Consider the following 23,150-nt stretch of genomic DNA (forward strand, 5'->3'; position numbering starts at 1 on the left):
GCAAAACCCCGTGAAAAAGCAGTCTTCCTTTACGTAGGTGTTTTCATAATACAGATTGCATTAGATTTTAAGAATGGTTGAGAAAGTGTCTTCCTTAGCCAGGAAATTCTAAATTCAGGCTTCTGGTTTCTTGAGCGTTTGACTCGCAACCTTAATTTTTGTTTATTTTGAAAATTACATCTAATAGAAAAACGGGCAGAAATGATACAACACACCAATGCAGCCTCCCACACACACATTTCAAATTAGTCAATGCTTAACTTGTTTTAGTTGCAAAAGTGACTTGGATTCATCCCACTAATTTTAGGAACTTAAACTTCAAGCAATTCAGTTAAGAGTCTGATCAATGTAAGATATCTGTAATTCTGCAAGACAATTCAGATTTTGAGTGAGCCGAATTGCTCTCTGGAAGTGCCTCACTATTCACTGACAGCTTAAAGCCTGAAAAAAATGTTATTACAATGCCCAATGTTTGAAGTTTTACAAGTGCACAAAGACAGGCAGTAATTTTCCTGTGCGACAGGGGAATCACAGAGTATCTCGAGTTGGAAGGGACCCATAAAGATCAGGATTTATGGAAGTCAGATTCCTATTTTGGAAGGGACAAAACTACCATCCACTGACCAACTCTATCAATGCAGACAGGGTACAGAACTTCCCAGAAGTTTGAGTTTTTCTTCCCAATCCTTTCTATAAGGAAGCAATCCACATATGCCTGTTAAGCCCTAACCTCCCGTCTGAAAACATCAACGGATTCAGCTCTTCCTGCTTTTAGACAGAAAAAGGTTAAAGGAGACACACCAGAACTACTAGACCTCCTTGGAGCAGGGACACCAGAAATAAATGCTGTATTCGTGGAGTAGCCTCGACTAGCGCAAGGTACAGATCACCATTAGGTATGATCCTTTCCCTGTTTATACTCCATATCATGGCTTTGCATATATCTATGGATCACACCAGTTCCTTTTGCCACAGACCTGCCGGAAGACTTCTCCTATGGTAACTATCAACAGTGACTATTAAGTCATACTTTCAAAGAAAAACTTTACATCTTTTAAGTAGAGGCTGCGTTTTGTTCAAAAATGTACCTTGCATGCAACTACTGACCATTTAATTAGGAACTCAATTCCTAACTGTAACCTGTACCAACCTATCTTTTTATCTTCTGAAAGCTTTGCTAGCAAAGATTTTCATCACCATCTAGTTCATTGATAGAAATATTAAATAGCATGAGACTAAAACCCAGCCCCTAGGAAATAAACACAGTAACAGCCCCTCTTCATTAATGTCTCCCTGTTATCAAATGAATTTCAACTATGTCAGTGAGCAATTTAAAAGTTAATTGAACAGGTACCCTTTCCCTTCTGCATAATTTCTTTTTTTAAATATTAAAAAGGTATGTGCTACTACGCCAAATGCCCTGGAGATACCTCAGCATTTTATACACTTGGCTTTATCAGCCAGACATGTAAGCTAGTCAAATAAAAGTTATTTTTGACAAGATCCATTTTCCATAAACTCCTTGAAACTGACATTACTCTTTTGTTTATCCTGTTCTACTGCTTTGCTTGGATCAATATCAGCTCATCCACTCTACAATTCTGTGGATTCACTTACCCTTTTAAGTTCTGGAATTGCCCTTAGAAGTGCCTCCAAGTTCCTAGATTTTTTTTATTATTTCTTTTTTCAAAAGTCAACATTAATACTTCAGATGCCTCTTCAGCTAGTTTCTTTAAATTTGGGGAGGTGCATGTGAAAGTTATTTTGGTTTGCTAAATTAAAAATATTTACTTTGAGAAAATGTAACCTTATAGCCCTTTTTAAATCAATAAAACTTATGTTTTCTCTTCATTTCGTATGGAGAGGACTCACTTTCATTTTATTCCAGATACAGAAATATTTATTAAACCTTTTTACTGTTTTCTACATCACCATTTACAGGTTTCCCATCTGTATCTCGTAGTTGGCTGAGACAGGACTTAAGGATTGGGGGGTGGGAAGTGATGTGCTGGAATTTATATAGGTTTAACATCTTGTTTTTAATGCAAGTGGCCATTCATATTTCATTTACTTCTTTTTAGCTTCCCTTATTGTTGCCTTTATTTAATTCTTAAATGATCATATATATTAAGGTGTTTAACACAAATTGTAAAGAACAATTGCATTCCTTTTACATAAACCCTCACTGTTCTGGCCGAACTCTTTCCTATCTATATTAATAATGGGAAATATAGCCAGAAAGTGACAAACACTAACAAAAACACCTTCCTCCATTGAAGACAGCAACAAGGAAATGCTTATTAGCTGGGCAGCTAACCAAGAGATAACCTACATTTTTAACAGTCACAGGAGTCCCAGGGGAATTCAGGAACTGGGTCATGGATCGAGAGGAAAAAGGACAAGCAGCAGCTGTTATTTTGTAATTTTATCTGGCTAGGGCAAACAAAGGTAGAGGATGATAAATCACTCCTGAATTTCAAGGAATGAACTCAGTCCAGAATCTCTGAAGGAACAAAATGGATAGTGAAAGCCTAGCCCTTCTAGAGGAAGTGACAAAAAAGGCAATACTATATTTTCTAACTCTAGTTTAGAACTTCCAAACTATATATTTAAGAGTACCTTCTTTTCTGGTTTAGCTGTGATACCTCAACAATTTGGCTGTTAACAATGTATAAAACATGCATAAATATCCCCCTAAACAAAACTAGGCATTACCAAGTAAGTTAGTTGCCAAGTGTTGGGCTGCTATGGTGGTAAATGCTTTTGACAGATTCATGTACCTGTGAGTATTTTTAGATTTGTACCTCCAAGTGCATTAAACGTTTTGCTTTAAAATTACTTGAATGTCATAATATCTCAGGAGGATCTCTTTCCCAGCTGCAATTAAAATAAATTTAAAGAAGTATTTAGATTAAAAAAAAAAAAAAATCTCATTACATTTTTATGCATGGAATCTCTCACTTGCATGTATTCCTATCTTCTCTCAGCTGTTTTCCACTAAATTATTACCAAAAGCCCATTGATATGTAGCTGGGGGAGGGGAGCAGGGAATCCTTTGATGTACTACTCAAAGTACACTGAAAATTGCTTTACTATATTGCTCAAAAAAAAAAAAAGTTGCTATGTTCTAGGACATGGTCTCCAATAAGCTAGTTTCTGCCTGGCCAAAGTTCAAACATTTCATTTATTACTGGAAGACTCTGAATGAACAATTTTCTCACATTGAATAAGCTCAATTAATGAAAATAAATTAAATCCAACTCCCTGCTGTAACTCCCAGAACGGACAGGGGATGTGATGAGTGCTGAAGCAATGTACTTTACCCTGAGGGGAAGTAAGGGAAAGCAGCACTCCTTTACACAGTGATGCTCCAGATGACTGTGGAACAGATTTTGTTAAATCTAAAGGGATTCTTCTTAATTCAGGAATTATGCAGAGTCCACACTTCAGAGAACACCAGGAGAGCATGGAAAAACTAGGAGCCTAAAATAAAGATACACTAGAACCTTTTAGGAGCGAGGAGAAGGCCTAAGTGCAGTTATTTAAAAGATCTCTTACTCCTCTGTGAACAGGTATTCAACACTTATTTTTGTTAAAATAACAAAAGAGAAAGCAAAGCAAAACCTGTTACTGAACCATTATGTTTTGATCTCTAACACTAAATGTAAGATTTTTCTTCTTCCTTTGGAAATTCGTATTTCTAACCATTTCTGACTTAAGTTTGTTAAATACTAACAGTTCAAGCTGTTTGGTGAGTTTGCTGCAATTTTAGAGCAGAAGATAGCAAAATGAGCATTCATCTTTCTAAATTACAAGCAAATTTGAATAATGCTTGGCAGAACCAAGATAAAATCGGGAATGAAAAAATACAGTCGTTTAGAGATAGGATATGCTGGACTACAGTTTAATTAAAATATTTGCCTTCCAAAAGGAATCACACTGCTTTTCAATACTCCCCATGCCAAGTCACCAACCTAACTCTGGCGCTGTTGTCTTACCTGAAACTGAGCCATTAATGCCAGTGGATTATTTTGACTGTTGTCAAATGTCAAAACATCAAAGATTCCAACACAATTAACTCGTAACCTTTAGGAACAAGACGAGAAAATGAAGAAGTGCCATTAAATTCTGTTGTTACTCAATTTTTCCTCTAGCATTCACTGGATGCTTTGATATGCAAAAAAAGTCATCGGTACTCAGCAAATTACTATGAAGCAGAAAATACTAATTTTACTATTTGATAAAATGCAACAGTCTTCAGTTTACAAATAAACTGTCTAAATTGTCAGCAGTGGATCTGAACAATGCTTTGAGGATCATGCATAAGTCTTCCCAAAATATGTGTAAAAAGAACTTTAAAAACAATTTACAAGTTTAAGCATGTTTCTCATGCTAGTTAAAAGCAACAGAACTTCCTAGTTAGACTTTGTTATTTCTGTAAAAGGTGCACAGTCAGCAGCTACCACGAATACAGATCACAGTAACAGTGAGAAAAACGCTTTCATTACCTTGTTTTGCCTGTTACTAGAATCTTTGTTGGATCCATCACTCGGCACGCCAGTCCTGCCGTATGAATAGTCCGTAACGCAGAGCTGAGCTGCACAATGTATGCCCATATCAAAGACTCTGGAAGCAATCCAGCATGCTGCCGTGGTAGAGGTCCATCATGCTGACCTAAAAGTAAAACATTGTAAGCATCAGTAGAAGGTTACTGTGCAAAATTTTAACTCACACATTCATTTCATTCAACTCTTAACAGTCCTTGAGAGACATATTTATCGTGCTTTAATGGTTGGTTTGGGGTTGAGGATTTTTTTTTTGTTTGGTTTAGTTTAGGGTTTTTTGGAAGGACACCACATTTTAAAATGCTGACAATTCATTAGGCATTATTATTTGCACCCTCATATCTAGGAAAACCATGCTGATTTTTAAAGTTTAGGATGAATAATCACTACAAAAAGAGCACTGGTTAGAAATTGCTGAAAGTGGGTGGTACATCAAATATGCAGATACTTCACAAGTAAAAATGCCAGTATTCTGAAACAACAGCATCTACCACAACAGCTGCAACAGATCCCATTTTACCTCTTTTACTGTAGGAAGGCTTACAAATTAAACATTCTTTATCATCTGATAAGACAAAGAAAAAAAAATAACAAGCTAGTTTCAAATTACATGGGCAAATCAGACTGTAAGATTTAGAGGCTAAACTTCGCTGAACACCACTTCAGAAGTGTATTCTGCTGTGACCCAGCTCCCTGACAAGTCATCACGGCATGACCCCTGTTCAATGGGCCATCTGAAAGCAATGCATCACTCCCCTTCCAAACGGATTTACAGTCCTCCTTTCAAAAGTAAAACTAATTCTTTGCAAACACACACCCAAATTCTACACTGCAAACAGTTTCTGAGTAATACTGAGCCAGAGATGAAAAAATAAAGATATAGATAACAAACGTTTTTTTAGTAAGATGCATGTAATACAAAGAAGTTGCTACTGTTTGCACGGCACAAAGCTGAAGTAGAAGAAAATACATCCAGAGTAAGACAGGGCACCTCAATTTTACAAAACGTGATAGGCATTTCATGAGGTTGCCTCAGTATTGATTTTGCTAATTTTGAGACCAGTAATATCAACAGTATTCAGTAAAATCACGTAAGCATCCAATTCAGTTGTAAACTGACTGCACTCCTCTCCTGCAAACATTTGTTTCTTTGGTTTTTGTTGAGGTTTCTTTTTTTTTTTTTTTACTCTCCGTACAGGAGCTTCTCAACATTTGTGCCCTTGCTCAAAATAAGTTTGTGTGTGTGTGCTTGCATGTGTACACACAAGTATATGCAAGAGTGAAAAAAATGAAACACGTGCTGAAAATTTCTTACTTAGAAATTTTACTGATTTTGGGGTGATGGGCTGGAAATGTTCCCAGCTTTCATTCCTGAGCTTTTGTTTGTTTGTTTTTAAGCTTTAGTTCATTTTTCAGGTTTAAAGTGCTTTAGTTTAGATTATAAAGACCAAGACACTGACTCCTTTAAATAGCAATAAGTCCGTCATGTCCACTGAAGGCTGAATACAATGAGATATTCTTTGTTTTTTTCTGGCCTCCTGATGAATCATTATGCAAATCACTTCCCACAAACCAGCATACCAGAAGTCTCACGTAGCAAACTTTTTTCTCCTCATGATTATCTCTTCTTCAGCATGACAAAAATTATGATGATATAAAACGACTGAGGAGATATAACCTCCTTTATTAGTCGAGGCTTTCTCTAGTTACTACTTGCTATAGAATACACTTTATATTTGGTAAACAGCAATGTGTGTGATATGTTAACAGGAATGTGTATGGACACTGTAAGATTAAGTTACATCTGTGTGAAATAAATACTTCCAGAACACAAATGTTGCCATAATATCCCAAAGAGAGAGAAAAGCCAAAACTTGGGAGTTATTTTTCTGCACACAACTTCAAAACAACAGCACTTGCCCTTTGATTTCCAGATAAAGGCCATGTAACCAAGAGAATATTCAACATACACTAAAAAGCTGAAAGATCAGAGTTCAACACAGCTTCTCCCCCGCTATCAGAAAAATCTCAACCAAGCAACAACATTATTTTACTACTGGAAAGACTTGCTTGAGGCTACAGCCAAACTAGGCTGCTGCTCTCAGACTGGTTGGCTGCACCCCATGTTCCCATACACTAAAGGTACAAGCTAGAACACTGGAAGAATCAGTTTTGAAATGCCTTCTTACATATCTATCTGTTCAAAACAAGGAAGACTAAAAGCAGTTCAGTTTGCTGCAATGCTGACTATGAAGTACGTCCGATGAGGTCCATCAGGCCTGCCACAGATAGCACTTGAGCAAGGACCCAAGGACACGAGACCCAAAAGCTCGCTCTTCAGGCAAAACACGCCATTAAAAACTCTCTAAATGGTGCTGAACACAGGAATATAAGAAAATGTTACAAAATTTATCAGAATTCCTTTACTCCAAAAAGTGGTATTTTAGAGGTTTCATGGTTGATTCGAAAAAGGCTTCCCACCACAGGTTGAATCCACAGCCACAACGTGCAAAATTTCAGATTACATTCTTCCCACCTACTGCAGGGCAGACTGACCTCGCCCACTACTTTCATCTCTCTGAGATGCAGAACATAGATACTAATGGAGAAGATTAAAAATGTAAGAACCGCCATTTCAAAAACACAGGTTATCCATTATTTTTCCTTGACACATTAAGATAAAAATTGTTGTCAGCATTTTTATTTATTTATTTTTAAGTTGTGTGGTATCACGTTCTTAATGGAACAAAAAGTGTACTCTTTGCACTGGTGCACATGTGGATACTTCTTTTTTGTTTGTTAAAAAAGCATTCAAATGAAATTCAGTACCCCAGAGCAAGAATAAAGCCAGGGATAGTGCTGAGTGGAAGAGCTGGGACCACTGGCAGTAGAACCCGTTTTACATCATCAGGAACACTGTCAGAAAGCATGATAACAAACAGCAATTCTCATCAAACAGTTATGAAAAAAAAAAAAAAAAGTCCAATGAAAGATTTAGCTGCTTACTACATTGAACCTCTCAGGCCTGTAAATCAGTCTCTTACATTGAGAACTGTAAATTGTTCAGTGTTTGCTTGGTGTTCCTGCGTTAAAGTACTCAAAGTAAGATAAATGCAGTAGCCTTCATCTCTCCCCCTTCTCCAGGGAAACCTGGGCTTCAATTTTACATTTCCCAATTTTCAATATACAGAAAGGTTCTGAACTACTAGCGCAGCACTACATTTTGTAAAAAATCTGAAGATATCGAAAACTTGGATTTACGTTGAAAAAGTTGCAGCCTTTGGCAAAGGTATTTTAGGATAATTATTAGTCACATATTTTGACCTTAACAACATCACATTGACTTTCGATATTCGTATATTCTTTCTCCTCATCACAGTCTAAGTACACAACTTACTTCTTTTTCAATGGAAAAGGTATGTTATGAAAAAACATTCAGCAACTGGGGATGCAAAAACTGTAAAGTCAGCACTGAAGTCCACTTTTGTGCATTACATACTACTATTATGTGTCCAAAAGAAAACAAGGTCCAGGAAACTTGCCTATCCTCATTAGAAAGTATTTGTTTGCTGAAAAGCAGAATCTGTGGTGCTGCAAACTACTATTAACAGCATGTACACCAATGTTTAATTACTCAGAGTGTTTTTAATAAACAGACCAAAGGACATATCAAAGGCACGCTTATCTCTGCCAACCACAAAAACCCATCAGGACAAAGAAAAAACCTTACTGGCAGCAGTGGATAGTTACTGTTAATTTGCCAGGACTTTCTAGCCGATAGTTGTAAGGTACGTACATTCAGAATGTGGTTTACCATTTAATTACTGGACTGTTAAGAATATTTCAGTACTTTTGGGTTAACTTGCTAATTTAAAGAGAACATCATTTCTGCAGAGATAAAGGTACTAACATGTACTATAATCTGAAGTTGAGCAGTATCAGGAAGGTGGAATAAAACAAACAAGTTCCAGAATAACAGATTTAATGTTTAGACACTTTTGATAGAAATAAGTGTATTGAGGAAATATAACAAATGAGAACCAAACAAAAAAGGAACTTTTCAAATAAATGTACTCCAAGTAACAATTAACTGAAAAGTCAGACTCCTGATTTTAAAACTTGTGTAAATTCAGTAAAATATGACAGAGCAATGTCAGATTATCACACTGTACCATCTGAAGAAAGAGGATATCTCATTGCATAAAGAACACAAGCAATAAATTCTATAGCATTCAGAAGTAACAAAGCCATTAGTTTACAGTATAAAAATAAATGTAAGCTGTTTTCCCCCCACACACACACCCCCCAAATCTCTTCCAAAGTAGTTCTGTAACAGGGTCTGTAAATAACACGGCAAAAAGAAAAAAATGCAAGACTGACCACACTGCCACCAGTGACATGCAAGACAGCTATGTAAACCATAATCCTCATCTTTTAACTGTCAAAGTCTCACGTTGCCAACTGGAGTGTTCAACATAAATAAGGTTGCATACCTGAAATCAAATTCTCTGAGTTCACTGATCAGGTTCACAGTGTTGTGCCTCCTAAAACCTTTAAAAGCAATTGTACTAATCTGGGCCTCATGCTGCAGAGTACCCAACTTCCATCCATTCCCCTGCTTCTCTTGGGAGTCTCCTCTAGGCAGGCAGACGGCCAAGAAACTCTGTGAGGGGATGGAGAAAGGATCCATGAAGGCAGGCAATTCTGAGAAATCAAGTTATAGGTATGCAATCTTATTTTTCTCGCTTAAGTTGCTCCTTCTACTGAGGACCAGACTAGAAAGCAGCAGTTACCAAAAAAAGAAAGGCCAAAGCAAAGATGTGCAGAAAGATTTGGCAAAATTTGGGAATTTCAGGTGACTTTTTTTCCGATTTATCTAATAAAAAGACTGGAAGAGCAGGTAATGAGAAATGCCATAGACAGGAGAGAGTTATCTTCCTTACAGGTCCCTCTAAGTTCTGCTGCAACAGTTCATTTTAATTAAAGAGTACTTTGGTTTGGCCGAACAGAAATTGATGTCTTATTTCCAATTTCAAAGACCATCCCTGCCTACAGAAGGAAGTAGTAGTTGGTCAAATAAATGGTCCAGATAGCCCACTAGCCTGTTCCAAAGACACATAACACTAAAATTAGAACAGTAGCTTGCAATGGATACCTGACCATACAAATATAAATAAATAGAATATTCTACTAGCCTCCAATGATTTGCAGCTCAGAGAACTCCTGAGCTAGAGATAGTGTCTTTGCAGTTAACAGTCTTCAAGTATTTCTCCTCCATGAGTAAGCCCACTTTCCCCTTGAACCCAGGCAAAAGTCCACAATAATCTGTGATAAAGTTCCATGGCTTAATTGTCTTTATGCAGGTTTTGAATTTGCTAGTTGGCTAGTTTCATTTGTCAGTCCCTAGTTTTAGGCTGGAAGAAATAGCAAACTATTGTCGCTTATTCATTTTTTCTTTATCCCTGATGATTTTTCAGGCACCTGCCATATTGCAGTCATTTTTAATCCTATCATACTCCTGCCCATCTGTAAAAGCATGAAAAGTACTATTCTGTTCTTCATACAGAAGCTGTTCCATGCCTTTGATCATCCCTGTCACCTCTTTCAACTTCTTTGCTGCTCTTCTACACCCTTCAAAATGTGTAAGGAGGACCACAAGTACAGATAGGAGTCTATGATGCACCCACATCTTGAATACAACATCTTCTGTTTCATTGTTTACTTTTTTCTTAATAACCTGCAACAATCCATTTCCTATTTACTGCTATTCAGCAAGAGAACAGTATTTTCCTTAATCTACTTAAGTATAGCCCCAGATCTATTACTGAGTGGTAACAGCCACAACAGAGGCCACCATTTTATGTGTTTAAAGCTAGAGTTCTGTTTTCCCTCAATCACATCAGTTTACATTATATCACCTGCTAGATTACTGCCAAGAGTCCCAGTCTTGTAAGATCCTTCTGCAATCCATCACAATTGGCCTTTGTTTTTAACAACCCAAATAATTTGGTATTATCAGCAAACTTTGACAGACCATTGCTTATCTTCAGTGAAAATAAGTGAATGTGTTAAGAAATAAAACTCCCAGCACATATTCTTATGAGACCCCATCAGTGATCTTCCTTCACTGTGACGATCAACTGCTCACTCTCACTCTGTTTCTCATCTTCTAACCAGTTATTAATCTAACTGAGGACTTTCTCTTTTATCTCATGGTCACTTAAGTTTCTTTCATAGACTCTGATGGACTTCATTGAAAACCAAAGATCTCATCTGCTGGATCTTCCTTCAAAGAACTTGGATAGATTAATGAGACAAGACTGCCCTTTATAAGAGCAAATCTTAATTCTTTTCCAGTGTGACAAAAGAATGTGTCCCCAATAATTTTATTGTAACTTCTATTATTTTATCTAGAACAGACATCATTCTTCTGTAATACTCTAGAGAGGTATAAAAACATAACAAGGACTGATTTACATGGAAATTGAAAACCATGGGTGGCAGACACTCGGAAGTCTAGCCTTGCACGTAACAGTCATTAACCTGACAGTAGGTGTTCCAGGTTTATCCTACCAAATTAGTTTCACATCAGGCTCACTGAATTTGTAATTGCATTCTTCGACTTGCCACAGGATATGACAAGTCAAACTAGGGTTTCCTCTGTCTGAGATATTACCACTAAAACCAGTGGTGGAACTCAAGTTCCAATCTCTCTTATACCAGTCAGCTCAGTGCAAAGCCAGGGGGAATTATTAAGTATATAAGGGATCTGCAAGCCTTTGACTGTATTCACCCACTACCAATCCATTATACTCTGATCTACCAGATAGCCAAGTAAAGTTTTCCATGTCAACCTTCGAAACAGATTGAATTCACAGCTAAAGGCTCTAATTTCAAAAGGCACAAGAACGAACAAACCTTAGCTCCTGCTTCTCTTTATACACTGGCAGCCTAAAGACATTTAGGGAACACCTACTCTAATAAAACAAACGAGGCTGGGTCATAGTCCTCTGGCCGTGGATCTCATTTCAGGGTTGGCCCTGCATCGAGCAGGAACTTGGGCCAAACGAGCTCTGAGGGTACCTTCCTATCCTAAGAATTTCTGGGATTCCATTCAGCTTTCTCAGCACGGCACTGGGCTCTACTAACAGCTTTGGCCTGTTGTGTTCCAGACCACACATGGACGGAGTCTGTGGGACTGCATGGGTCACAAACTGGTCCTAACAGGCAGAATGACTGGCGGTATACTGTTTTTGGAGGGGAGGAGGCTTTAGCCATATGGATATGAGCTTTGCTGGGCAACTTGCTGAATCACAGACCATGCTGTGACAGATTTTATTTATGAATGTAGATGTAGCTTTAGTGACTCCTTTGAAGCCATAGTATAAATCTGAAAAAAATCAGACCATGATGTGAAGTCTGTGTCTGAAAAGAATATATGTTACAGGAAATTTTCAATCCATTTCTTGTCTTAACTAGTACTTCACATTTCAAAACATTAAATAAAACACTGTCTAATTAGTCCCCATAATACTCCAAGAGGAAAAAAAAATTAAAAGTGGAGGGCACCTGAATAGCAAAAGCATCAAATTGACATAACACGTGTCTTTTACAATTTTGGAAACATCTCCATTAAGCGTCAGGTGTCACCCAGTGACAGACCTGCAATTAGGACCCCAGAGTTCTTGGCTTTCATTCATCCCATTCAAACTTATTTCCCTGTCAAAGAACTGTAATTCCCTTACAAACTGATGTCAATTTTGCGTATTAGTCGTAAGTCAAATGTGACCAGAAAAGTAAATTGTTCACTGTTAGACTTCTACCTTAGCTTTTAACTCTAGTTATACTTTTCTGTTATGTCAAAAAAAAATTATGTTCAGAAATTTTACAAATAGGAAGTGAAGAAGAGTTCTCTGATCCCAATCAGCTTATGATATGACAGAACTGACTAGGTAAAAAATTAAGTTGAACGACTATTTCTGACCACCTACTTACTGCTTAAGTATTGGAAACAGTTTATAGAAGTATTGTACGATAACGTATTTTCCTTACCCCATTTCCGTTTTGTGAAATAGGCATCAGCACTAGGGTCGTTGAAGTGTCTGCTCATCATAGTCTCTCCTCCAGCATGAAAATCATATGCAAACACAAGAGCTTAAAAATAGAAACATGTGACAATTACTAACTCAAGCATATTTAGAAAAAAGTCTCAACACATCAGTTGTGAAGAAAAACCAAAAAACTTACAATGTTCTCCAAACGCTTTAGTGGTAAACACTTCACGCAAAGTTACTATATTTGAGTGCTGAATTTTTTTCCACATGTCAACCAATACCATGCACTTGGTGTTAACAAGACGAAAACCTAGAAAAGAACAAAAACCATGGCTTAAAATGTAATGTTTTGGGGGAGAATTTTTTACTTTGACATTTCTTCTGAAACTACTGAAAAGCAACCAGATATTAAAATATCACTAGCATGCTTAGGAATGCTAGTCCTATCGAGACAACTCAATTTTTCTCACCATGTATCCTCCGAAGGCAATACGGCAGGTCATCTTTACTATTTACAGCTTTATAGCATGATGTAATGTACCCAAAGTTGCTTGTTTTCTGTATCCGATTGGGTGGTGGCAGTGGTTCCAAAGGAAAGAGACTGTGGTAGCTGTCCACTTCCGCAGGAACTGCTAAAATCAGTTTATACACAGAAACACAGTAGGTGTCAGCTGACTTTGAGAAAGTTATTACAGTAGCAAAGAAGATTAAAACGACTGCAATATATAAATTCTTTGCACCATCTTTTAGATGCATGTAAAGTTAAAATTCACTATTTTAGCTTTAATACCAATATATAGGTTCCTGGAAGAGATTCCACAAAGCTAAAATAACTGTCTTCAGAGAAACAGTTACACCAAGTAAAATCAACAGAATAGATGCACAGTTCCATCTGCCATTTTTTCATTTGCCTTAAAAATTCACCCTTCTGAATGACCATTCTCTGGTGGTTTTTTCCTGCAGATTCAAAAATAACCAGCAACTTCCATAAAGACTTCATACCACTGTAAGAACCCTGTCTTCATCACAAAAAAGCAAATCTGGATCTTATGTGTTTTAACATACTGGTTTAGAAAACAGAAGGAGAGAGGTGCTGAAAGTTTACAAATCAGATTAAGAGATGACCCTTGCAAGACGAGATACACTTGTACTTCATCTGCATTAGTAAACTAAATTGCATTTTTTTACTGTATCATTATCATGTTAAACACACATTTGAGAAGTAAAGATACTGCAACCAAAAAAAGCAATGTGTTTAAATCAAGTTGAACACAGTCAATTGTAAATTCTCCAAAAGCCAAATTACAATGAATAGTATATGCTTCTCTTGCCTTACAACTAGTATGCCAGCCAATTCACTTTAAAATAAATTAATTTTCTAGTTTATATACAGCCTTTGAAAATATATGCATCCTTTAAAGGAATACCCAATATGTACAAAGTAATACACTACTGTTCTTCATGAGGCTTTATTGCCTTCATGATTTTTCTTTTCTCAGCAATTTTAAGTATTCCCAACCATTAAGGGGTTTTAAAACAGAAGAAATCAGAGAAGAAAGAGAAAATAGAAGCAAGAAACAAATTTCCTATTTCTGAAAAACTTTGTATCTGATTATCCACAGCCCAGGCTGATGATTAAGGCTTCATGAAAAATTAAAAACAGGTGGTGTTCTTTGCAGGATGTTGTTAATATTGTTGAATATGCATGGTTGCAGAACAATATGATCACAGTTTACGTTATAAGAAACACTTACTTACCAGGAATATCAGCCTGATCAATCTGGGCCATAGTTATTAAGTGTCTGTTGATCAGTTCCTGAAGAACAAATTCAGTCAGGTTTTGAACGCTATAATTCAGCTCATCATTTTTGGTAAGTTAACAGTACACTGTCTTTGAAGTTCCAGCTACTTGTACTAAAAAAGGGAGTTGATGCAAGTGTCCAGGGTTAGGGGGGAAAGGGGGTGAAGACCACTAGGCTTGAAAACATTAATGACAAAATATATAAATTCTTGAAGGAAGGAACTGCAGAAGACACATTAGCTAGAGCTAGCATTGGCAGAGGCACCTACTACAGTAAAGCTGAAAAAAGTAACAGTCACAGCCAGCTCTCAGAGAAAGGCTCATCAACTAACACCTGCATACACTTTCATTTCAGTGAAAGACTTTAAAACTGGATAGGATTACAGCTTAAAGGAATGCTACATAAATGAACTCATGCATACCAAAACAATACACAATTAGCTGAACAGTAAATCATGGCATGCAGATTAGATTGCAGTCACATATGTTGTAACCTGCCCCCACCCTCTGTGGTACTCCACCCATTACAGAACTTGATTTTTTAAATTCTCCACAGGGAAAATTGACTGCAAGGACTTTGAGTGACTATTTCTCTTCTACTATTAGTGATTTTCTTGTTTTTGCCAAGATATGAGATTTTTTCCCTTTAAATTCTCTATCATCTTACCTGTCTGAGCTCATCTGCCATGAAGAAGGAAGGTGCATTTGCTTTTGGCTGCATGTAAGCAACGTGAGGTGCAGCTGGATGGTAAATGTGGTAGTTTGGAAATACCTGAAAACAAAACATTTTAACAAGCAGTTTAAAACCCTTCACAATAGGAAAAACAAAGAGTTTTGTCACCCTTTTAGTCTGAGCTACTGAACTACAAAGGCTTCATGCACAAGTACGTGTTACGAATCAATTGCAGATATACTACAATTTCCATATGAGATATTTACTATCAATGATTTCAAGGGGGTGTGTGTATGTATGTACGTAGTTTAACATTTTCCCTGTAACTGCCTTTTCCCCTCCACTGTAAATGGAAGTGTTATTTAACCCATCAGAAAAGAAAAAAAAAACAATCTGAATTTTTCATGTTTTCTCCTTATGTACGTATCCACCGAGATACACATAAAATGCTTTCTTTCTATTGCTGTATAAAAAACCCCAAAACTCTCCACAGAGGTAAATGAAAAATACACATAAAATTCTCTGGTCCTTAAATTTCAGTGATTTTGGAGAACAACTACAACAATTAAAAGGCCAAATCCTCATAGAGAATAAGGGTTTCAGAGTATTTAGAATAATCTCTGTAGCATCAACCAATTCAGCACTTGGCAACTCCATATACTTCTGTATGGAAAGCAAACATACCATTCCTGTGAGAGGTGCTGGAGTTGTATCAGTGTAGAAGTATGTTGTTCCACCCACTGTTTCCTTCTGGATCACCTGGCCGGTAGATGGAGGCTGAGAGACAGCATTACCAACAGAAGCAGAGGCACTAGTAGGCACCATATAGTTTGCTGGGTTAGGAGTATGACTTCTTCTTCGAGGAGCAGGAGACGTATGAGGAGTTATTTTGGGGGAATGAAGAGGAGAAGATCCTGCTGACAGTGACATTCCTTCAAGAAACACAAGAAGATTCTTGAACAAATCTTTGTCATCAAAAAAGAAAAAAATTAGCCATTTGAAAAAAACAACCCAGCCTTCACTACCAGTAATATTCTGAGCAGGTGTGATGCTTAAGGACTGCTACATCTATATGAGCGGTAAGAGGTAAAACATTAAGAGCAAGACTGAACAGATACATTTTCCCCCAAAATCATGCTTAGTTCTGAAAGGGCTTGGGAACTTACGATCTACACAGAGAGAACTGGAATGAAAGACACAGAAGTAACAGAAAGGGGGAGACAAATCAAATTAATGCTCTGTCTAGAAGAGAGTTTATTAAACCACAAAACCATAAAATATTAACAACTGCATGGTAAGTGAATGTTTACATAAGTCACACGAGCAGTCAATGGAGTTTGCCGAGCTGAAACTCACTTCACCTCCTTATGTGTGTATCTTTTACCAGAACCAACTCCACAGCTATGAATGAATATTGCAGTTAGATCTCCAGTAACTACAGCATGCAAATAAGTAATACACAATACGCTACTTTTAATAATTTCAGAGGAGAAATTATTTATTTTCCTATAATTATTGTATTCAAAAATTGTCCTCCAGAAGATCTATTTGGTATGCAAAGACAGGTAGCTTCTCAGAATAGGAAGTCTGTTAGGCATTCATGCTGAGATTTTCAAATTTATTTCAAATTATTTTATTGACTGGTGTTCACCCCCAACATTAGACAGGCAACTCAACTGAAACTTCAGAAGCTCAGCTTCGAAACAAAGTGCATCGGGGGGGGGCGGGGGGGGGGGGGGGCGGAAACAAGGGCAACCTCTGCACACACACTTTTTAGTTACCAAAAATTAGTTTAGTTACTTCAAGAGTCATTGTATGCAGAATCCTCAGACACGCTTATTTATAAAAGTTTAGATGTCAAAGACATGAGGAAGGGATTATCCTTCAGAAAACTAGTATTACTACTAGAAGATCCTAGATATCTACGTATTCAGATTAATACAAAGGAGAGCATCTACGAAACGTACTGTTGCTCAGTTCAGACTGGGATGTACTTTCTCTTCCTTAAATCAGAACTACATTAGCCATACTACATTCTTTTTTTTGAAACGACAGAAGATACACAACTTTTATATTTAATGCTCTATGGGCAGCTGAGAATTCTTCTCTAATTAAGAATTCAGTTAGTTGGTACTCAGATATTTCCTTAAATTACTTCCATTTACAACCTTTAGTTACCACAGCTTATAAATGGAAGTAACTTAAGCAAATATCTGAGTAATAAAAAGAACAACTTTTTTTTTCATACACACTTCTTAGTTACCAAAAACTAGTTTAGTTACTTCCGTCAGGGGTTATTGTATGCAGAGTTCTCAATATGCATCATCAGTAATGTGTAGGAGTTTTTCTTTTTTTTTTTTTTTTTTTAACACTCATGTCCTGTCTCTACAGTAGTCGCAACCCTCCTACATCTACTTTTTTCTTTTTTTTTAAACAAACCACAAAGGCAAATAACAATTTTAGTATTAACAGTTTAATCGGTAGGTGGGGAAAAATTATTTTAAGGCTGTATTATCCTAATGATATTAGAGTATTTGTAACCTTTCGTTTAACTCCAATAATTTACTTTATTGACATCTCAGAAACTATGTGTATTCATTCAGCACAATATTTCTTTTGTTCTTGAAAAGTGAATAGTTCCAACAAAACAAACAAGACTTTTTAATGTAAACCAGAAGAAAATCTTACACCTTTCTCTTTAGTTGTGTCTCTTCAGTCATTTATTCTTTTTATAAAACATAAAAATATAAGAATTTAGGAATATAAGAATGATAAAAAGGTCTAGAATTTTCTGGGCCAGAACTTTTCTTTATATTAATATATGTACATGTATGTGTACATACACCTTACAGAGAAGCAATACTGTGGAATAATTGCTTGCTGACTAGTGTATTAACTTAATAAAATGTAAATTATAATAGGCGCTTCGGAATGTTTAAAGTACTTCTGAATGGTAACATAAGTAGTGTCCTAAAAATCTGCTTACAAATCAACTGTATGACCGTAAAACGTTACGCATTGTGATACCACTGGTTTATGCTACAAAAGAAAGTAAGTTTCCATTAAGGTAAAAGTTGCCTTGAGTGGCTAACACTTAAAATACTTCAATAGCTACTGTATAGATGGTTACATTTTTAACAAAAGACTAAAACATGAATGCGTACTTAATCCACTGTGAGAAAAGAGCAATTTCAAAGGAAACAATATATTGCTATTAAAATTTGAAGGATGGCTAATTAAAATGGCCATAAAACTGGAGCAGCTCTACAGTTTGTGCCTATGATGTTCAAGGGATTCTCTTCACCTAGGGAAAGTTATTGACATGTCCTTTTCACTCTATTCCATTAAAATATAGAATTAACTGAAGTCCTTCCAAGCATGTAATTTCTACCCAGACAGAAGTAACTGGCTTCAAGAAACTTTTTTTTCCAATAAAACATTCAACTGTAGGAACCAGGAAAAAAAAACCAGCAGCCTTCATATATACTAATGAAAAATTAACTGAAGACTTCTCTACTTTTAAAAAAAACCACAACCAACAACTGTACGTACAAGACACAGTATACTGTAAATCTTATCTTAAAATGAAAGTGATGACTTGCAACCTTGCTGAAATTATATTGCGACCTTCTACTGAAAGTTTCTCAGGGAAAAAAAAATAAATCTATCACTTGCAGTTCTTACTGATACAATTTCAAACAATTTCCATGGTGAGATTTACTTTTTAAAAAATTTATTCCTGCCAAAGAATACTTACAAATAGAAATCCTTAATGCCTTTGCTTGGATATTAACACAAGCTTGAAAGAAAAGGAAGACAGTTACACAAATCTTTTCAAACGCCCTTCCAGACTCAGTTAGGTCTGATTTTGGAAAAACATTGAGAGTTCAATGAAAATCATCTGATGGGCAGAACATACAGGCTTCTCATTTGCCAATATACATCGTAAGTTCAAGATATGAAAGAAGCTTGACTACAGTTTGGTTTTATACTAGTAGAACAATATACTACAAGTTGCAAGAAAATTGCTGCTAGTGCTGGGGTAGGTACCAACAGGCTGACGCAGCAAATATTCAAGGTGATAGATTCTTCTGGGAGACCTGCATTAAATTCTGCAGAGTCTAAATAAATAAGTATTAATTATGAGAAGTCCAATATCACATAAAAAAAGAAAAAAATAACTTTTAATACAGTGAAACTCACGCATAGCCAAGTACTTATGGAAGCAAATAATTGCATGCACAAACTCAAGCAGGTCTCACCAACTTCATTAGTATTTCAATCAGTTAAAACCTTACCAATATTAATATTTACCCACAACAAAATAGAATTAGAAGAAAATAAAGGAAAATGGCTGTATGAAAAGGTGAACATTTATTCCTACTGACTCATACTGAAGGAAAAAGATGGTACTGAACATGATAGTAACAATGTGGTGAATATGGAACCATGCCTCTCAGAATTAGACATGCTGTTTGCAATAGCACAATTTATATAAATGCCTATTCACCCGAGGGCCTACGAAAAAATGGGGTTTGAATAATCTAATTACGATTTTTAGCTATCTCTCACACCAGTGATCCTGACAAAAAAAACCCCAAACATTTTTAAGCTTTCCCTATGAGACAGTTTAGTGTTCCCCTATAGTATTCCTGTTGGTATTTTAATAAGACAAACACCAAAAAGCATGCTTCAGATTGTCCTTCCTTAGACCTATCTACCAGTAAATGTGGCTCTCCATTCCTGCCTTGGTGAATCTTAATACCCTTCATGAAGAAGCCAAATACTATCTTGAAAGGTAAGCTGCAAAGAGAAAGAGCTTCTTTCACCTCAAAATTATTTACATCCAAAAAACGGTGTCATAGTATCATCTCAACATGGAAAGGGCTGTGGGATTTGAAGGTCTTTTCACAATATTCACAGTGACTGTACAGGCTCCCTACACATACCTGGAGCTCCTGCTGCTATTCTCATTTTAGGTAGAGAAAGAGGTCATATTTACATATCCCTCTTTATTGTTATATTTTTCACTTCTGGTATTGTTTTTTATTTTTGAAGTTTCATTGCGACTGAGGAAAGGGAAGTGGTAGACTTTGCAATTCATTTGAGACAGCGCTCAAAGATATTTTATGAGATTAACACTTCTAATAAAGCTTTGTAGCATGCAATGTATTTGAATTAAAAGCTAGGTTGTATTTTGAATATAAGAATTCATGCAGATGAACAGGATCAAAGAAAGGGCATCAAGCATGAACTCTCATTAAGGACTCAGCGTCTAGTTTTTTGGATTCAATGGAAGTTTACAACTTAATGAAGCAGGATTTCATTAAGCTCATGTATACAAATCAGCTGGTCTACAACATAAACACTTTAAAAACCAGAGGAAACCAATAAATGTTCTGCACATACTTTCTTACCTTTGCCTACAAATTTACTCATCTATAACCATATATCTATGCCTCTAAGGCTCATAACACATTCAGAGGTCAAAAATTAAGCATTTACCATTTTATTACTATAACTTTTTGTACATTAGAGACACTCTAGACTACTAGGTACACTTTTAGGAATGACTAAACGAAGTAAATAATAAAACCAGACTTTTTTTAATAACTTCTTTCAAGCAGCACCCTTATATATAGGATATTATATACGTCCTATATATTTCTTTCAAGCTATCAGGTCATTAGCATTATAGCTGTATCTTTCCAAATTGATTAGATCTGCTTAATACCCTAAACAACTTTAGAGCCATAAGTTGTTTCTCCTCAATTTTAGTTGGGATAAAACTAATTTTACAATCTCTTTGCCTTCTTCCTCGCTTGTATTATTCTGGCATGACTGTGGAACTTTCTCAGCAGAATGGCTGTACCATACCTGACGCAGGAGGCCAAAACAAGCTCTCGGTGCCTTAGGCCACTCAAACCACCTCAGCTGAAAGTGGTCCATTTCCAGCTGAGGTCCTGAGCTCCAAGAACTACACTCTCGTAGCCCATCGTGAACGGAGATGTGTCAACTGGACACAAGCACATCACCTTCATGCTCCTGGCTCCTAAGCCTGCAGGTTCAGGCTGGCAGCAAAAATGGGAACTTTTACATTCTGCATAAGCTCAGAGCATTTCCATCGATGACAAAGGCATCACTCTTTAGCTATAACCTAGCTTAAGCAAATCCAAGCCAGACAAAGCAATTTTCTCTGCTGGGAGCTATACATCTGTTCTCTCTCAAATTTAACACAGCAATGATGTCTTAACACTTCGATGACATTCATTAATTTCTTTCATATGCTTTGTTGCATATTTTAATGGCGCTATTACTCTGTAACTGCTACACAGACCTGCAAAAGATAAGCTTGTTAGCAGAAGTACTATTTGAAGATTGTCAACAACTCACTAAATTTCCCACACAAATGATAAACAGGATGTGTTTGCTAGCAAAGGAATGGGAGGAGCAAAAATAGGGTATTATCCAAGGGAGCTTAAGGAAATAAGGTTTCGAGGGGGTGAAGGAGATCTGTTCAAAGCTCTTCAACAGGACAATTTTCTCCAGCTATTTGTCTAACTCACATTTTACCTCATTATGTTTCTGTATTCTATTAAACGCTACCAAGATGAAGGTTGACTGTGTTGAGATTATGCTAGAAAGCACTTACCGAAGTAAATACACATGAAAGAGTAACCTTCTTCTATGCTACACCCTAATGGATATGTCAGGTGTGGATACAACAAGTTATTTAGTAAAGTACGTTAGGTTTCAGTTGTCTTTTTTTCCAGTATTTCCACAGTAGTGTTGATAAGACAGGCGGAACAAATATTTTCCAGGGACAATTAATTTTGTGAATGGTTATCTGTGAAATACTAGATGTCAAAAGTGGTTTTGATTTACGCCTACCTTTAGCAAAATCTCAGAAATCAGAGATGTGAAAGAACTTCATTTTTTCCCATCCTCAAGAGGGAAATCAAAGGATTTTTCTCATCATTTACCTACTTTCTTACAGGTGAATTAAACTATGGAACTTCTAACAAATTATTCCTACTACATTTCCTTATTTCTTATGAAATATTGATTTCCTCCAGTACCTTGTAAGCTCCTATAAGCAGCCTTAATATCATGCAAATGCTTAAATCTTACACATTTCCTGAAAGTTATTCTACTAGAGAATATACACCATTTAACTGGAAGGAGACTTACCTTTATTTAAAAGAAAATTCTTATAAACTCTTTAATGGGTTTCATTTGAATTTGCTTCCACTTCTTGAAAGCTAACAGATCCCAAGAATAATTTTTAATTACCATTTCATAACACATTTAAATGTTGGTTTTTTTATTCTGTTATCCAGTATGACCTAAATGGTGACGTTTTCCCACACATAAATACTGCTTTCTTATTTAAGAGCCTAATCTTTTAAAAAGAGCACCTCCTAACTCACCTTGAGTAACAGAAGGTTTTTTTGGATGTATACTATTGATAGCTAAACCATTTAAATAAAAATAAACGTCTATGAGTATTATTAACACAGGACGTTTAGGTTCACAAAATTCACTCAGTGTAGAGAAAGAAGCTTCTAGTGAAATTAAGAGCACCCAACCCAGATTCCTACTCTGAACTATTCTCTTTTTAATTATACAGGAAGAGCAGGGAAACAAGGCAACTTTGCCTGAAGTTAGCTCTTGTGAATTCTCCCCTATGCTTCTCATCCATAAACAACAGTATTTGAACCTAGCTAGTTTTCAGCATTGGCATCTCTATTTCTAGGAGCTCAAATTGTTGTACGAACTTCTTTCATCAACAGAGTTATCCTTTCAAGTATTACTTACAGATAGTAAAGAAATTGGACTGTGAAGGATCCCTCTGAGATCCCACTGGACACTTTCCAAAAGTAGATAATTTTACTGTATTCTATTTACTCCTCTATAAACTTTTCAATCCAGGTGACAAGGCTGAGAGGCATATAAACACAACAGTTTTCCAATAAGACTGTACAGCACAATATAGTATGAGAAGCAGACACAGTACTGCAACATGTTAATTTGGTCAGCAGAAGCATCATTCACTT

General features: G+C 36.4%; 1 protein-coding gene across 6 annotated transcripts in view; it reads right to left on the reverse strand.

Moving 5' to 3' along the window:
- The window catches only part of PAN3 (poly(A) specific ribonuclease subunit PAN3), an 82,888-nt gene that overhangs the window by 12,961 nt on the left and 46,777 nt on the right, over positions 1 to 23,150 (reverse strand). For 4 of the 6 annotated variants that reach the window (XM_049822880.1, XM_049822882.1, XM_049822878.1 and 1 more), the window contains 8 exons: positions 15,778 to 16,025; positions 15,088 to 15,192; positions 14,378 to 14,435; positions 13,090 to 13,251; positions 12,813 to 12,929; positions 12,618 to 12,719; positions 4,509 to 4,674; positions 3,999 to 4,086 (listed from right to left, as the gene is read on the reverse strand). In XM_049822880.1, the coding sequence (XP_049678837.1) occupies positions 3,999 to 4,086; positions 4,509 to 4,674; positions 12,618 to 12,719; positions 12,813 to 12,929; positions 13,090 to 13,251; positions 14,378 to 14,435; positions 15,088 to 15,192; positions 15,778 to 16,025 (1,046 nt within the window). Of the gene's footprint in view, positions 1 to 2,613; positions 2,878 to 3,998; positions 4,087 to 4,508; positions 4,675 to 12,617; positions 12,720 to 12,812; positions 12,930 to 13,089; positions 13,252 to 14,377; positions 14,436 to 15,087; positions 15,193 to 15,777; positions 16,026 to 23,150 lie in introns of those variants that run through there. The other 2 variants (XM_049822883.1, XM_049822879.1) reach the window with 2 other exon arrangements.

Source organism: Accipiter gentilis, chromosome 19 (assembly GCF_929443795.1).
Source record: "Accipiter gentilis chromosome 19, bAccGen1.1, whole genome shotgun sequence".
In the NCBI taxonomy this organism is placed as follows: Eukaryota; Metazoa; Chordata; class Aves; order Accipitriformes; family Accipitridae; genus Astur; species Astur gentilis.